General features: G+C 34.5%; 1 protein-coding gene across 4 annotated transcripts in view; it reads right to left on the minus strand.

Annotated features, from left to right (window-relative positions):
- The window catches only part of WDR36 (WD repeat domain 36), a 37,167-nt gene that overhangs the window by 16,736 nt on the left and 1,922 nt on the right, over positions 1–18,509 (minus strand). For all 4 annotated transcript variants that reach the window (XM_082455741.1, XM_082455739.1, XM_082455740.1 and 1 more), the window contains exons 3-15: positions 17,118–17,218; positions 15,539–15,656; positions 13,576–13,708; positions 12,033–12,087; positions 10,909–11,041; positions 10,172–10,347; positions 9,730–9,850; positions 9,159–9,224; positions 8,100–8,186; positions 6,744–6,889; positions 1,870–1,984; positions 1,200–1,365; positions 295–403 (exon numbers count right to left, since the gene is read on the minus strand). In XM_082455741.1, coding sequence (XP_082311867.1) covers positions 295–403; positions 1,200–1,365; positions 1,870–1,984; positions 6,744–6,889; positions 8,100–8,186; positions 9,159–9,224; positions 9,730–9,850; positions 10,172–10,347; positions 10,909–11,041; positions 12,033–12,087; positions 13,576–13,708; positions 15,539–15,656; positions 17,118–17,218 — 1,526 coding nt within the window. The remainder of the gene's footprint in view (positions 1–294; positions 404–1,199; positions 1,366–1,869; positions 1,985–6,743; positions 6,890–8,099; positions 8,187–9,158; positions 9,225–9,729; positions 9,851–10,171; positions 10,348–10,908; positions 11,042–12,032; positions 12,088–13,575; positions 13,709–15,538; positions 15,657–17,117; positions 17,219–18,509) is intronic.

Here is an 18,509-nt window from a genome sequence, read left to right on the forward strand (position 1 = left end):
ATGATTCACTCTCCAAAGTATATTCTGGCCTTGTTTAAAAAGAAAAAAATGAACTCTGGGATTTATACTTTAATGGCATTAACTTCCTGAGAAATATTAAACTTCTTTTAATTCTAAATTTTCCTTAAAAATCTCTTTTTTGAAAATTAGTCTCCTAATTATTTATTTTGAACATCTCCTCATATGATGAGTTTAATGCTATTAAAAGATAAGTTTCAGTTATTTGAACTTTTTAAACCTAAACAGAAATAGAAATGAATCAAGTTTTATTTAAACATATAAAGTTTGTTTTACCATGTCATTTATTTGGCCTTGGTGTCCAGAAAACTCTCTGACAATCTTCCTAGTTTCTATGTCGAAAACACTAATGGAGAAGTCGTCCAAGGTGAGTCCCAGAATGCCACTAGCAAGATAAATGCAACAGTTTTAATGAACAAACAAAAAAAACACCCTTGAACTAAAATCTCACAGTCATTTAAATTTTGTTAATCAAGTATACCTTTGGGGGAAATTAAGCAAAATGCTGTTCTTTTATATGAAAAGTCTGGTTTTTCCCACTTGGTAAATTACCTATAGTTGACCACTTTACATGAGGGTTAGGGTGCCACCCCTCTGCAGACAAAAATCTGCATATAACTTTACAGCTGGGGGACTTCCCTGGTGGCACAGTAGTTATGAATCCGCCTGCCAATGCAGGGGACACGGGTTCGATCCCTGGTCTGGGAAGATCCCATCCACATGCCACGGACCAACTAAGCCCATGCACCACAACTACTGAGCCTGCACTCTAGAGCCCGCAAGCCACAACTACTGATGCCCACGTGTCTAGAGCCCATGCTCTGCAACAAAAGAAGCCACCGCAATGAGAAGCCCACGCACTGCAACGAAGAGTAGCCCCAGCTCGCCGCAACTAGAAAAAGCCTGTGTGCAGCAACGAAGACCCAATGCAGCCAAAAATAAATTTTTTTAAAAAAGATGATATTAACTTTACAGTTGGCCCTCCATGTCCATGGTTCTACATCTGTGGACTCAACCAACCGTGGATCATGTAGTGCTACAGTGAGTATTTAGTGAAAGAAAGTGGTGTGTAAGTGCACCTGCACAGTTCAAACCTGTGTTGTTCAAAGGTCTACTGTACTTAAATTAAGAACTAAAAACATCAAGAAGAAAGTCCATTATCATTAAAAGAAAAACTTTACCTGTCTCTATGTAGCAGCATCATATTTGGAGATGAATCAAGGCTCACAGAATGAATTAAAACTTTGTTTTTAAAGTTCCAGAACTTGAGTACTCCTTCACTACCAGTTGTAATTGTCAACTGGTTTAATCCATCCACTGCAACACCTCTAACAGATCCTTTATGGGCTTTAAAGCATATGTTAAAAGAAAAAAGAAATAAGAATTGCAACTGACTCTCTGAACACTACACAAAGAGTGATTCCTTTATTTAAATATCTAAGTTCCCACTATTTAATGCCCCTAAAATCTTTTAAATTAATATGCATTTTAGGGAACAGAGAGATTATTATACCACTTGAGTGATAACAAAATCCATCAGGTTGATGCCATGAAGGTTTCAAAAAATAGTTAAGATTTTCTGCTTAATGCAAGGAGAAGAAAAAAAAGAACCTTTAATTTCTATAATATCCACTTTCCCCTAATACAACTATGACTTCATTCTCTTTATTTCAACATGGTGTTTCAAACAGATATAATGGCCGTATCTGCCACATACAGCTGATGATAACCCATATACAACTTTAGCAAAATGACTGGCACTCAAGAATTTGATAAATGCCAGCGACAGTTATTAGCCTTTATCTATATTACTTTTTCAAAAAATAAGAAAAAGAAAAAAAAATTCAATACCTTGATCCTTGCCAAAACTTCCTCGGTGTATACCCGACTGCATGTTATATACATCTACAGTTCCTGATGAGAGACCAATCACAGCAAAGTTTCCACAAGAAGTTATATCCACTGCCTTAAGGGAAAAAAAATTAACACAAATGACACAGAAAATAGCTAACATTTTTATTGTACTTTATGGTTTCCAAAGTATTTTTTTTAATCTACTAATTATCTCATTTTTAAAAAAAGAATGATAAATGAATTGCTTCGTTAATTTTCTTAAACATAATGTAATTGTATTTGGGTGTATTAGAAATATCTGTTTGATTCTATCTCCATTCTCTAAGAAGTATGGAGAAATCCATACTTCCAAGACAGCAAAACATAACCAAAGTTAACTCAATTGAAATTTACTCAGGAGAATGGTATATCAACTGGTCTTCAATTTTTAATTTATTCACAACAGTACTAAAGTCAAAGCATTCCATTGCCTAATTTCTCATTACCTTACTTTTGTAATTGGTTTTATAGCGGATATAAAACTGAAACCATATCAGTTGGGACGTCCAATGAAAAAGCCCAAAATATTTTAATTATAACATATTAGGAAGGAAATACATGAGATACTGCATGGAAAACATTTACTTTATAAGCAGTTTCTGTAAAATAAACTCATATTTTAATACTTAAAGTAGCAATATTATATTAAAAAGATGTCTTTTTTTCTGTTAAAAACATGAGACTGGCTATGTGGTGGGTCATGCCCAGAGAAATGCTTCATTGCCACTGTGCATCAGTCAGATGTCACCCACCCAAGAGTTAATTCAAAAGACTGTTGAATTTATGCCTAAAGAAACAGATGACTTCTAAGACCTAAAAGAAAATATTCAACAGAGGATATTTAACTGTGCAAAGCAGCATAAGATTGATACACCACTGAGTCAAGATATATTTACACAGCATCCACAGAAGTATGCTCCACTTACATCTATATTTTTCTAGACAATTATAGCTTATTAGTTAAAAAAAGTTTTAGACAGGAAATTATGGACTAACTTTATAAAGCATTCTATCTTCCCAAATAGAACACTAACATAATTTTACCTATTTTGAACAACTCATAAATGTTTATGCTATATTATATATTTATGCTCTCAGGAACTAGTAAAGATACTAGGCTATAACCTACAAGTAATGTCCCCTGATGGCCCTGCTATACAGTAGTCCCCCTTATCTGCAGGGAATATGTTCCAAGACCCCCAGTGGATGCCTGAAACAGTGGATAGCACCAAACCCTATATATACTACGTTTTTTCCTGTACTAACGGGCAGGTAGTATATAGAGCATGAACACATTAGATAAAAAGATGATTCATGACAGAGGGGGACAGTGCTACTCAGATGGCATGCAATTTAAAACTTATAAATTGTGTATTTCTGGAATTTTCTATTTAATATTTTCAGATCAAAGTTGACTGCAGATAACTGAAACCATGGAAAGTGAAACCATGGATAAGGGGGGACTGCTGTACTTTCTGGAACTTGCATTTATTTTAATAGGATTTATTGTTGTTAATGGGACTGCTTCTGGAAGTCTCCTTTTATTTATTTATTTATTTATTCATTCTAACCTATTGTTGAAGACAGCATAAGCAAAGCAAAAATGAATAAGCTAAGAAGGTTACCTTTGATTGACAAACTGTACCCTAGTACATGGGTTCTCTGATAAATACTTACTGGTTTACTACTTATTGGCTACTGGCTTTGTTCCAGATAGCTGACTCCAACCCAGCACCAGATAAGTATCATTGTGTGCATGTATGTGTGTATACACACACACACACACACACAATGTTCTACGAGTGATCATTATAGGCTATGAGTTAAGAACATAGGTTCTAGAAGGAGTGGTCCTAGGTTCAAATCCCAGCTCTTCCATTTACTAGTTTTACTGATCTCAGGCATATTACTCATTACAGTAAGCCTCAGCCTCAGTTTTATTGCCTATAAAAAGAGGCTAACAATACTCCATATCATCGGACTGTTGTGAAAATAATATAAAATAATATTGATATGTGCTAGGCAGAGAGCCTAGAACAAAGTAAGCACACAAAAAATGTTAGCTGTAATTATTATTACCACTACTATTACAATAGCTACTCAAAACTTTGCAGGTAAACTTAAGAAGTTTTAGACTCTCTATGGCTTAGAGATAAAAGCTTAAGAGTGGATTTTTATACTATGGAGAACAGAGCATACATACTGACAAAAAAAATTTGTACAAAATAGGATCAAATGTGGTTATACTTTAAATATGCATTTTCAAAAGCAGAGGCATCTAACAAACTAATAGAGCTAATAGATAAGTTCAGCAAGGTTGTAAGATACAAGATCAATGTGCAAAAGTCAATTATATTTCCATACATTAGCAGTGAACAATCTGAAATGAAATTAAGGAAAGAATTCTATTTATAACAGTATTGAAAAGAATACAATTCTAGGAAAAATTACCCAAAGAAATATGAGGTTTGTATACTGACAACTACAAAACACTGCTAAAAGAAATTAAAAATCTAATTAAATGGAAAGACATCCCATGTTTATGGATCAGAAGTAATATTACGATGGTTAACACTCCTCAAACTGAGGTGTGGAATCAACAAGATCCCTATCAAAATCCTAACTGCCTTCTTTGCAAAAATTGACAAGCTGATCCTAAAATTCATATGGAAATGCAATAGACCAGAATAGCGAAAGCAATCTTGAAAAAAGAAGAACTTGGAAGATTCAATCATCCTGATTTCAAAAAACTTACTAGAAAGGTACCATAATCAAGACAGTGTGGTACTGGCATAAAAACAGACATATAGAACAATTAAAGAAAACTGAGAATCCAGAAAAAAACCCTCACATTCATGTCAAACAATTTTTGGCAAGGGTACCCAGGCCATTCAATGGGGAAAGAACAGTGTTTTGGGCAAATGATGAACTTGGATGCCTACACGACATGATACACAAAAATTAACTCAAAAAGGATTACATATCTAAATTTAAGAGCTAACATTATGAAACTCTCAGATGTAATCACACGAGTAAATTTTTCATGGCCTTGAGTTAGGCAATATTTTTCAAAAAACCACAAGCAAAAAAAAAAAAAAAAAAAAGGTTGGATTTCAAAATTAAAACCCCTTACGCTGAAATGACACCAACACGAAAAGGAAAGGACAACCCACAGAATGGGAGAAAATATTTGCAAATGACATATATGAGAAGGGACCTGTATCCAGAATATATAAAGAGCTATTTCAACTCAAGAGGAAAAAGATAAATAACCCCATTAAACAATGGCAAAGAATTTGAATAGACATTTCTCCAAAGACGTAGAAATGGCCAATAAGCACATGAAAAGATGCTCAACATTGTTAAGTCATTGGGGAAATGCAAATCAGAAACCACAGTGATATACTACTTCATACACACTAGGACAGCAATAATCAAAAGAACAGATAAGCACAAGTGTTGGCTAGGACATACAGAAATTGGAACCCTTATACATTGCTGGTGGGAATATAAACTTGTGCAGCCACTCTGGAAAACAGGTTGGCAGTTCCTCAAAAACGTTAGAGTTACATTACGACCTAACAATTCCACTCCTAGATATAAATACAGAGAAACAAAAACATATGTCCACACAAAAACTTGTGCACTGATGTCCACAGAAGCATTATTTATAATAGTCAAAAACTAGAAACAACACAAATGTCCATCAACTATCAATGGCTAAACAAAATTTCAAAAGTTGAAAATGAAATATTATTCAGAAATAAAAGGAATAAAGTATTGATACATGCTACAACATGGATGAACCTTAAAAACATTAACCTTAAAAATGCTAACTGAAAGAAGCCAGTCACAGAGATCATATATTGTATGATTCTATCTGTGTGAAATGCCCAGAATAGGCAAATCTATAGATAGAAAGTAGGTTGTGGTTGCCTAGGTTGGGGAGATGGCGAAGGGGAAAAGTGAGAGGATGGGGCTTACTGCTAGTGGGTACATGGTTTCTTTCTGAGGTGATGAGAATGCTCTAAAATTAGATGGATTAGATTTTGGTGATAACTGCACAACTCTATGAATACACTAAAACCCATTAAATTGTACACTTTAAATGACTGAATTTTATGATATGTGAATTATATATCGGTAAAACTTTTTTTGAAAAAGCAGAGGCAACAATTCTGCAAACCAAATTTGACATCATTTCTTTACACCTTAAAACCTGAACCCAACAGAAGACTTACATTATTATCAAAAGAAAACAAAATAAAATTTTAATAGAGGAGTAAAAAGTTGTAAGTTAACAGTGGCATTTAAAAACCATATTTAAAAAAGGCTTAGACAGTACTCAATCAGACAAATATAAGAAATGAAGGATTTAAATAACTTCTACATCTTTAACTCATTAAAGATTTAGCTGAAAAAAAAAAAAAAAAAAGATTTAGCTGAATCTTACTCCTACATTGAAAGAAAGAAAAGGAAGGAAGAAACCTTAAGATTCACATTCATTGAATATAGTACTATATACTCAACATAATTCAGGTACGAAAGTATATTGATAAATGCTGAAATCCCCCTCAAAAGTGTATCCTGAGTAATCCTATATTAATCAGAAAATTAAAATAACCAATATACAACATCTAATTAAGCAAAACTTAACTTAAAATAATTCTCTCCAAGCTGGAAAAGTTAACACTATTAGGGAAAAATTTCCAAATGTTAAACTATGTTCTTTGTTCTTTCAATGAATATTATCATTAATAAACTTGAGTATAATAAGATAACCACAAGACAGTTTTACAGGAGAAAATGTCCTTAAAAACAAGTTCACTTACTGTTGCAGTTATGTCATCTTTCTTCAGCTCTTTTGGCTTGAGAAAGTAAGCACCTATTGTAGATCTTTGATAGTTCCAGGTTGAGCAAGATAGCTTACCTTGATGGCAAGCAATGATACCATCCCAGTCACTTTCACGAGCTTCCTCTAAAACATAATTAAAATCATAAATCAAATTGCTTTTCATTCGCTCACTCATTCATTCACGTATTTTATTTATTAAGCATTTAATATTCTATGTTGTAATTAGGCACTAGGGACAGGATGGTAAACAGGTAATTCCTGAGAGCAATGAGCTTCCAATCTAACAAGAGATTCTGATTAGAAGAAATTACAATAAAGTAAGATGGTGTCTTGTAAGAGCACTCAGGAAGAGTTTACTAAGAGATCTGGGGAGAATAATAAATGGCTCCTTGAAAGAAGTAAAACAAGTAGAAATTAATCGGGGTGGGGGGGTGCTAGAGCAGAGAGGGGTTGAGACACACACACAGGCCCAAGAGTAACTTGTACAAATTAAGCACAGCAAGTAAGTGAAGTATTTTCTTGAGAGGGGTGGGAGGAGGACAAGGCCACTAGGTCACATTACCAAGGGTCTTGAAAGCCATGTGAAGGAGAGGAGGTTGCACCCAAAAGTTGATAAGGAGCAATGAAAGATTTTTAAGTATATGAATGACATGATTCAGATCTTTTAGAAAGACCACTCAGGCTCTAAGATAGAAAGTAAACAGGAGGGGGGTTAAAGTTTAAAAAAAAAAAAATTACCAGTCATCAGGTTGTTATAAATAACCTTGAAATGGAAATGGTGCCTATACAATTATTTCTATGATAGTTTTCGCTCAACAATCTTATCACCTATCTACATTTTTCTTAAAATCACTTCTTCAAATGATGCACTGCTCAAATGACACAGTATACTAAGACCTCGGTGTGTTCAGATCTTTATTAAATTAGCCAGAGCTCTATGTTCTCAGTTCTCACCTTTTCACATTAGTGACTTTCTTATACCAGGCATATAACAGAATAAATAGAAGAGCTACAAAATGAAATAGCAAATATTGTTTATTAATAGCCTACAGAGAACAAAGCCTAAAATTATTAGATAACAAGTTCAAATTATAAATAACTCATTTTCAGTCTTCACACAAGACTAGCATGCACTTGGGATGCATCCTGGATTCTTATTAATATTTGCTGAAACATTTATTAAAATGGGAGAAATAAAGAAATATATTTGAGTTACCCTCTGGATGCTTATTAATATTTGTAAAAACATTTACTAAAATGGAGGAAATAAAGAAATACATAGGAGGAAATAAATGACAGAGCAGAACTCAAAACACAGTATGAAGTTTCTTACCAGCTGCAAACTTTGTGATGGGTGGAAGTCTCACTGACATGGCATTCTGAAGTCCTTTACGTTTGACTCTCTTTTTATTTATTAATCCTGGGGTTAGGGGAGAAGGGAATATAGTTATGAATCCTTCTTAATGAAAAATGTATATAAAAAAAGCTATTCATTGTCATATAACTATAAACTTCAAGATATTCCCATTTAAGTCAGGTGCAAAATAAAGATGATGCTATTGCCACTATTATCAGTAGTACTAACAATGACAGAAATATAAATGAACAGACTGCAGTCACAATATTAGCAAAAAAATAAATATTAGCAAATTATATTAAAGTATATAAAATACCACTGAATAATCTTAAATATGTAGGACCAATAGGAGGAAAACTAAAAAAACTTCACTGAGGAACATTAAAGACAACTTGAATGAGGATATATCATATTCCTAGATGTGACGATTCTTAAAAATATCAAATCTTTCCAATTTGATTCTAAGAAGAATTATTTTGGATACTGATTTAAAAACGATCCTGAAATTCATCTGGCAGTATATACATGCATAAATAGCCAGGATATTAGCTTGCAAAGAAGAGTAATTATAAATAAAACTGAACATTTTTGTTTAATAAACAAACTCTTTCAAATAACAGAAACCATGGGAAGGGATACAGAATAAAAGAGCCCTTTTTGCAAAAAGATGGGATGCTTCTTACTTTGATGCTTTCTCTAAGCTTCCTTCCATCTTTAAAATTTTATAGTCTGCCGATGGCTCAAGTTAGATCATCAGTGTCTTTTTGGTGGTAGCAGTATGTTTTTACCACTTACGATGTTTTTTACCACCTAAGATATCTAACTCTTCAATAACCTTACAGTAGCACCTCAATCACTTCTATAGCAACATCGATCTTAAGTATCTTACTACTACTCTTTCATACACAGGATTTTTATTTCATCTGAAGAAAGAGGAAATTATCAATGAAACCTCCTCTGATTATCTCACAGAATCCTGAAATGATTTTTTGTGTGTGTGACCAACAGCTTTTTTCCATCTTGCAAATGACGTACCATGTCCCAAGCTCTTGTTAAATTTTTCATGTATTGTGGAAAATGACTGAAGAGTTCCATCCTGACCTGTTGATATACAGAGAAAATGCCTAATCAAGCTTCACTGAAACAATGGACCATTTAAATCACAGCTCTTATAAAATTAGATTCTACAAAAAGCTTGAAGTTAGTTTGCAGCACTTTAAAAGGCGAGCTGATTGCAACTACCTAATTTATCATATTCAACTGCACACAGAATTCCATTTAGTAAGAACAAAGGATAAAATGAGGTGCTAATAATTGCCAGTAGATTATTTGTATAGGCAAGGGCCACATTTCTGGAATATGCCCTTTCTGTCTCCGAGGATTAGTAAATAGAATGACACTCCAAATAAAAGTAATATCAGCTACAGTGTTCCCTGAAGTATTCAAAAACAATCACCTCATTTTACCCAGATTTCCAAGTCACTCAAAGGGACATTTGAATCTAAAAATGTGTAAATACCAAATAAATATTAAATACCTAATAAATATTAAACACTCTGCTCTCATTACTTGCTGAAATAAATTAATGCACAAAGCAGAAACTCACTTGCGCTAAGAATTTGTTGTCCATTTTGTCCATAATATCTTATTTTGGTAAGAGGAGCACTATGTCCCATTCTGAATCTCAAAAGCCGGCCTTCACCTGTGGGACCATCAAATATCCATATCTGCCAAGAAACAAAAAAGTGAGGTTCCTCCACAATGTTTTAAGTGATCTGCAAGCAGTCAAATCATCTCCTATACAAATGGGGCACTGGGTAGTGCGTGCAGACCACTGACCCTGGAGTGGGGGCTGGGGAAAAGCTAAGCTGTAACTCTCTCACTTCGCTAAATCATGTAACCTGCTATGCGTTCTATTTCATCTGTATCAATATCTTATCCCATATTCCCTTCATCTGCTAGGTTCCAGGCTGATACAGTACAGCAGGCTTATAATAACCCAAAGGGTAGGACACATGAGCCAAGAAAGATAATAAGAAACATAGTACCCTGAGAGCATTGTCAGCACCATTTGTGACAAGAAGTGGCTCTCTATGGAGAAATGTCAGTCCGGCAATTGCTGTAGAATGCGCATTTCTCATTTGATTGATTAACTTTTTGTCTTCTAGATCCCAGAGTCCAATATGGCCACATGGGCTTCCAGCTGCCATTACTGGATGACCATCTGTTGTTAAAATAGAATACATAAAGAAAAACATGCAACATAAAACAATTAAACTTAAGACTTTCTCTCTCCATCCTTTTAATCCATAAATATAAAGTTAAAAAAATGACTATACACCAATAATCTATCAATATTTCTTTGGCTCTTTATATTCCAGTATTTCATTCATTTCTATTAGATTAAATTATAAGAAAATATTAAGAAAATTTCTATGAGCTTCAAACTAATGCATTTTAAGTGTTCTTAATTTTCATCAATAAACAAATTAAAGACTTCCCTGGTGGCGCAGTGGTATACCTGCCAATGCAGGGGACACGGGTTTGAGCCCTGGTCTGGGAAGATCCCACATGCCGCACAGCAACTAAGTCCATGCACCACAACTACTGAGCCCGTGCGCCTAGAGCCCGTGCTCAGCAATAAGAGAAGCCACCGCAATGAGAAGCCCTCGCACCTCCATGAAGAGTAGCCCCCATTCGCCGCAACCAGAGAAAGCCCCTGCACAGCAATGAAGACCCACCGCAGCCAAAAATAAATTAAAAAAAAAAAAAAGTTAAGAGTTACCTGTGCGAAATGAAATCGAAGTAATAGGTCCCCAGTCTTGACGGAACTTCATTAATGTTTCATCAAACTTAATGTTGTGAATGATAATCTGACCCGATATAAGACCAACAGCAACAACATCCACAGCTGGTGCCTGAAAATTAAATTACTCAACTTTTTATTTTCTTAATCAAATAGCTTTAATAATACTGATGATTATATCATTACTTATGTGTTATCAAAAGAAATAATGGAATATCTAATCTAATAGTCTATGATTATAATCTTCATTTTATAAATGGTCTTATATACAGACTCCATAAATTTCTTTATTTTAGCACACAAGATCAATGTCCAATACCATTACAAAATGGAATCAGGCTAAACATGTTATTAATTTGCCATCAAGTAACTACTACGCATGAGACCCTGTGTAGAAGCTGAGTATACTAAAACAAGTATGATGTCTTGCCCTCAAAGGACCTAATCATCTGATACCTTTGGGGTCTTCTGGGTAGGTAAAAGCAGAGTAAGGCTGATGGTAGTGTGAGAGAATAAAGGAATGTATATAAACTGGGCAGGTATAAGCAACTGATATTTAGAAAGACAAGGGTACATGGCTGTATATGTGTCCAAAATAGATATAAGATTCTCTGCAGACATACAGTCATTCATTCATACATGTCCTATAGACTCATAAAAATAAAAAGCAGTTACTTCTGGAAGAGTCAAGCATTTAATGAATTATTAAGATTTGGGCCCCAATTATCTCAAGCTACAAATCTCAACATCCTGACAAATTTCTCTGAATGACCTACAATCTCCCTTGCTTCACTGAAAAACTCATCTCCACTCTTTACAAGGCACTGGACTACATGCTTACAAAATGATTGGTAAACATGGTTCCATAGCAACCACAGATTTAGAGCCTAATTCCAGGCAAAAAGGTTTCCACAAACGTTTATCAACAAAGGCGTTGTTTTCAATTACATTTCCAAAACACTATTTTTTAGGGTAATATTTGTAAAGATATACTAGTCCATATATTATTTTGTCTTTAGGTCCAAAAATATGGTTGGCCCCTGAAAATGAAAGATGCTACTATGAGCTTCATTTCTTCTTTGACTTAACAGAAAAATACTAACCTGCTGAAGTGCTGTCACTCCAACTTTCCATCCCGCAAATGTATATAGAAGTTTACTACAACAAGAAAAATAGTTGAAAGCTATTTTTTGGGGGGGAGAAAAACAAAGTCAACTGCATATTAAAAAATGAAATAATAACAGGTAATATTTATTAAGTTCTTACTCTGCCCCACACTATTCTAAGTACATATATTAACATTTAATACTCAAAACAATTCCATGAGGTAGATATGGCCATTTTCCAGATAAAGAAACTAAGAAACTTAATTATGTGAAAAAATCAAGCTAAGATCCCATGGCTAAAATTGACAGAGCCCAGAGAGACCAATTCCAGATCCTAAGCTGCTAAGAACTACTCTACTATGCAACATCTTTAAGAAATTAAATAGAGAGAAAAAGAATACGAGTAACCATGTTATATGACAGATACAATTTAAAATAAAATCTTAGAATATTGGCAGATCTCATTTTTCACTGCAACATGTTCCTAGAAACATATCACAAAAGGGAATATATTATAATTACAATACTCCTTGTATGTTACATGACTGTTATACGACAATAGTGACGCTGCTCTAAATTTCAGAATCAAGCCATAAATGATAAAGAATCCACAGAGCAGAGGTATACGAAATTGTTATAATGACAAAATATTTAAGCATATGTTAAATTTTTTAAGCGGGCATAGATTAGATCACTCAATGATTATCCAAGGGATACTTAATGTACAATAAAGAGTATAAACATCACATAAAGAACCTAAAGAGATAACCTTAGGGCACAGAATATTTCAGTCATTATCCCTCAGCCTAGTGCAGAGTAGGTAGTCAATGATATTTATTAAACTGAACAGAAACACTGAATTAGAACTAGGATAAACATTAAACCTCTGAACATCTTATTTCCCTTTTCGAATTTATAAGGGCTTTGGAAAGAACAATTTGGATGGTCAAATATTTTTGTTTGCCCTTTTAATGCTATACAAAGAAAAGTGAGCTGCCACTTTTTCTCTGGATAAACATTCAAATAACAGGCAGAGGTATTCAAAATCATTTATCTAGCCCCCTAGCTATACCAATAATATTATAGTAGATATCCGTCATGTCTGTGGTTGACGATCAATGTACTTTTACCCTGAAAACCATTCCTAAATGCTAGCACTAAATTAGCACTGATTTGCTTTGCCATCTTACCTCTTAGTTTACTGAGAACTAAAAGCTGCCCAGTGACAATCTCACAATTATCTTCTGATCCTGTGTACTAGAGCCTTCTTTACAGCTTTATGAATTCTTTACAGTGACTAAGGCCATTAGTATATACTTTTCAACGAGGATTTATGAAGCTGCCTACCATTTTCCAAGACCATATCCGAGCTTTCACATATGTGATGCCGTGAGTAATAACTCCAAAAACAGGTATATTTACTGAAAGCCCTCCAAATAAACATATAAAGGCAAGGAGAATTGAGAGACTTAAGTATGCATCAGGGAGTAGTAGATGAGGATTAGGTAGGAATCACTTATGTTCTAACTATTTTGCTTACTTGGATTTTACATTCCACAACTGGAGGCTTCCTTGTTCACTGCCAAGAAGTATTTTATTCAAGTAGGTACTCGGATGCAAAATTGCAGAAATTTTAAATACTGATTTATCAAAAGACAACTGCAGGTATTCTTCTACGAAAGTAAAAGTTATAAACAATATGTAATTTTTAAATAAAATAGTTTACAATATTTTTCATATACCCATATATTTAGCACTTAAAATCTACCATATCAAAGATTTATGTACTAATATAAATCAAAGACATATGCTAACCTATAAATATTCTGTGAGAAATTAAACAAATGTGATGAGGGTCAACATGCAAATTTAACTTTGACTGTCAAGAATTTTCTAAAAGTTCTAATATCAATACTATTTAAAATTTCACTCACTGCCAAATTGGTTTACAGGAATGAAAACAAGGGTTCAAAAAAAAAAAACAATGACGCTAGGGATCAGACTTAGTATTTTTATAATTTGATCAAGAGGCAGCAAACGTTCCAAGTGAAGTGCATGCACTGAGCTGAGCTATTCTAGGGAGAGTGAAAGACCAAGCATCTGGAGAGCTTGACTGGCTCCTCAAACATGTAAAAAGTCAGAGGCAAACTTCAGTGAAAGGAGCAGTGCTTCTCACATTTCCACAGGAGAACCTCTAGCAGAGGAGAGGAAAAGAACTTATAGCCCTGTGGAGTAGAAAACGGCACAGCCAGTTGTCTCTTGCTGCAAGATCAAAACATTTTTTGAAATGCCACGTATGTTTAAAATTCTTATGTGTGACTTTTCTTTTCTACTTCACAGTTCATCCACGATGAAAACAATTTTTCACTAAATTTCCTAATAAATTTGAGTATCAGAGAAGGTACATTTCTCTTAATCTTTAGTTTCACATACTATCTGGCTGCTACACACTCCCAGGCGTATGTGTACCCCAGTTTAAGGAGAATAGATTAACAGGTGAGAATTACACAAATTTTACTTAAATACTATTTTAAAAGATTCTTGCCTCTGTTTGTAACTAACAGTTTTACTTAAGATCACTACAAACAGCTCCCTGAAAACACTGTGCTGCAGCAACAGCAACAAAAAGCTGGACATAAGGATCAACAGAAAGACAGCCTACTGAACTCTAAGAATCAGGTTCTCTAATTTTATAAAAGGCCTTTTAACATCCATCTGCACAGGTACTACTTTTGGAATTCTGTTCCCTCCATCTGAGCAAAGACAAAACAAACAGTGACTAATCTGAACAAGAACATGGAATGACTCCCAGGAGGGCAATCTCTCTAGGATTTTTACTAAAAATAAACACACTACATCAAAAAATGAGTTAATCAAGAGGTAACAAAAGCTAAAAATATAACAGATTAAAAAACTTAAAAGCTTTAATTCATGACAGACCCCACAGTCTTTAACATGAAGAAAGCTGGGGAAATTCTGGTGATAGGTTCCTAATCTTTGAAGATAACATGTCCTATATACATAGCTCAGTGACACTATTTAAGAATATCACAGTTAAAGGACACTGACTCATACTCTTAGAAAAAGGATGTATATTTTCCTTCAGATTACTGGATCTTCAAGTTTACTATTATACTTTCACTTACTGAAAGTTGAAAATACAAACCAAGTATTACTCAGGTGTGAACATACACCAAAATTCACCCCACACAGAAAATAATATAACATGTCATTAAACTTGGAGAACTGCTATACTAATACTGAACTAGTATTAGTTCAGAAAAACACATTAAACAGGTTATAAACAGTTAGCTCAACTAGCTGACTAAAATTATTGATACTTACCCATTTTTTACTTAGAACCTTTTTCCTTACACGTGTTAAAGATTCTTAAAAATTTTTTTACTGCTTTACTCCTCTGGTATAAAAGTTATGCTGACATAGATACTTAATTTTAGCTACACACATACTACCCCAAGATAAAGCAATAAATTGGTTCTTACCTTCTGAATATATGTGCCAAATAATAAGAATACTGTCAGTATCAACAGAGATAACGTGATCCCCAAAGGGTTGCAAAAGATGGATTTCTGCCTTATGACCCTTAAAGGTATGTACTACCTACAATGTCAAAGTTCAAAAGAATTTCATATTATTATTCATTCATCATGTATTATTATTCATATTAACCAAAAAACATGCTAATCCTGAAGATGCTCATGTTAAGAAATGTGGTCCAACTTTTGATTACCCAAGGTTAGATTAACAAATAGCAAGGAATCAGGCATTTTTACGTGCTCCCCCAGCCAGTCCAATAAGGAAACATGAGCTAGGAACACAGAAATGAGATCTCTGAGGCTCAGCTTCTCAACCAAGCTTAGGAAGCATGCACACAACTGGGTCCCTCACCCCATCCAATCAGTGCAACTTCATGCATCCTAGAAAAGTGGTATGTTCTAGAAGGCTGACCTCTACAGCCATCGCCAGCTGGCTTCCACATGAGACAAGGGAGAGAGATATAGGATACTCCTTCCATATAGCTTTCTGTCTTGACATAGACACCCTTACCCTTTACAGTAGCAGCTGCATCCTCAATAACTACAGTCCCTTCCCCCATGGTTTCAGTTCCCACCAGGCTCCAGAAACACTATTTCTTCTCCTTGTCCCTTTGGCCCTAGGGATGGTAACCTCTTCCTGCAGTTGCTAGTCTCTGATACCTTTCTTCCCCTACTTTCTATGTTTATCTCCCAGGGAAAACTACAAACTGCAATATTTTGCAAAAAAAAAAATGGACATTTTTCCTGACTCTCTAAAAATCAAAAAAACTCCCATTAAAGAACTTTACAGGTAAGTTGCCTTCCTCTGCCATAGGTAGTGATGATGGAAAACACTGGGAACAAACATCATCGGTCCAAGTTAAAATTAGAGAAGCACAGTGATTCTATCACTTGGCTATCTAGGCATCCCCATGGCCACTTTCCCTTTTCATTCTGGACCACTAGAGCCAGGTCGCCTGTCAAGTCAGTTGTTCCAGGACAAACTTAGAAATGAATGAGTAGATTAAGACAAGAAAAGATCCTTCCTTAGTAGAGAAAACAGAGAATCTAGTTTTCTCTATATTGGCAACAAGCACTTGGTTCTTAGAAAATGAGTCATGGGCTGTGTTGTTCATAATGAAAAAGTCAATCCACATAAAGCAGTAGTGCAAATACGAATCTCTTAGGAAAACACTTTCAAAAAAATACTCTTAACTAAATCCTACCCCAACCAAATAAGCAAAGTAGAAAACTACAGAGACGGGACCTGGGTGGACACAGAAATGTTGTACGAGCTGCCCAAATAATTCTAACATTGATCCTTGGCAAAGAAAACTGAACTAAAGCACCAGTTTTAACTAATTTTGAGAATTTGATGAAATCAACTTTCTCTTCCTCCAGAAAAGTGAATATACATTAAAAAAAAAAAAAAAATGTCCAGAGTGTCCCAGATGAAGAAAACAACATTAAAGTTCCCTCCACTACCATGACAATCAACCACTGACTGCAAAAGACAAACAAATTAAAATAGTTCAGTGATACAAACCTCTTTATTACGGGCAAATGCAGAGAAAACATTCCCATAAGCAGCAAAGACTAGCCTCCCATCAGCTGCCATACAGCAGATATCCTGTGGAAGGGAGTTACCTAGGAAGAATGAAATGTAAGAAGAAAGGATTTTTAAGATCTTGGAACAATCAGAAACCTCAAGTATATGTATAACATTTTTCCTGACTATAATTTAAAAATATGTATGTATGAGAATCAGAGTATAAAATTTAGACTTCAGTGTTATTTTAGACATCTAATAATAACCATCACACTAAAAATATGACATCACCTTGACCTTCCCTAAGAGAATTAGTGTCTGGTATTTGCAGACATAAAAACATAATCCTAAAGAAATGAGAAGAAGCTTTCGAGGTTATTCGGGAAAAAAAAAAATCCTCACTAAATACACAACACTCTGGCATATGGTCATCTAGCCTTCATGTGAATGCCTTCAGGAACATCAAGTTCCTAATAACTGCAGGAAAATTTTAAAAGTAAATCAAAACCTAGAACTCTAACTCTACCCTTTAGAGTAACCTAAAAAAAACTCCATATGATATTCTACATGCTGACTTTTCAAGTGGAAGTGGTTTCCACTCAGTCTTCTCCAAGGTAAATATGCCTATCACCTCTAGCTATTTCTTATGATAGGATTTCTTGATTCCTCTCTCATTACCATGGTCACACTGGCCTTTTCTTTTTATTTCCTATTTTGGGGGCAGGAGGGTTAAAATATAGAGAATTGTTTTAAGTATCTTTCATGCTGATATTCTGCTTTGGGATTTCATTTCCAAAATACTATTTTTATTGGTTTACCAATTGCTTTAGTATGACTTAGGTTTTATGCCCTTCTACTGCCTTCTATAATTTTAAAAATGTAAGTTTATCAGACATGTACACTGGATTCCTTATAGCTCTGTTTCTCTTACAAAGATCATATTTGATGGTGAAACTAGAATCTCTCAGCCCTGGCAAGCTCTTTATTCTATTAAAGAGTTTTCAAAAAAAAAAAATTCCTTCCATTGGAAAAAAATATCAAAATGCGGAAAAAGGGAAAACTCTTTCTTACAATAGAATGATAGAATCAGAAAATCACTCTGATAATCATCCTACTAATAACTGATCCAGGCAAGAATCATCACTAAATGATAAAACTAGCAGTAGTTGAAACTTTGGAGAGTAAAAGGATACTTACGTGGTCTCAATGTATCTTACCACTTATTTCATTTATTAGTTACAAAGGGTAAAACTTTAAAATGGAGCTGCCTGATAAATGTCACCTTAACCAAATGATCAAAGTATTCACTGCCAGGAATAAGACTAACCAATAGCATGTGCCTCCTGATATGGTTCATTGAGAATTCAGCATCATTTCTGTTATTCTTGC

The sequence above is a fragment of the Balaenoptera physalus genome, assembly GCF_965194825.1.
Source record: "Balaenoptera physalus genome assembly, chromosome: 3".
NCBI classification, from domain to species: Eukaryota; Metazoa; Chordata; class Mammalia; order Artiodactyla; family Balaenopteridae; genus Balaenoptera; species Balaenoptera physalus.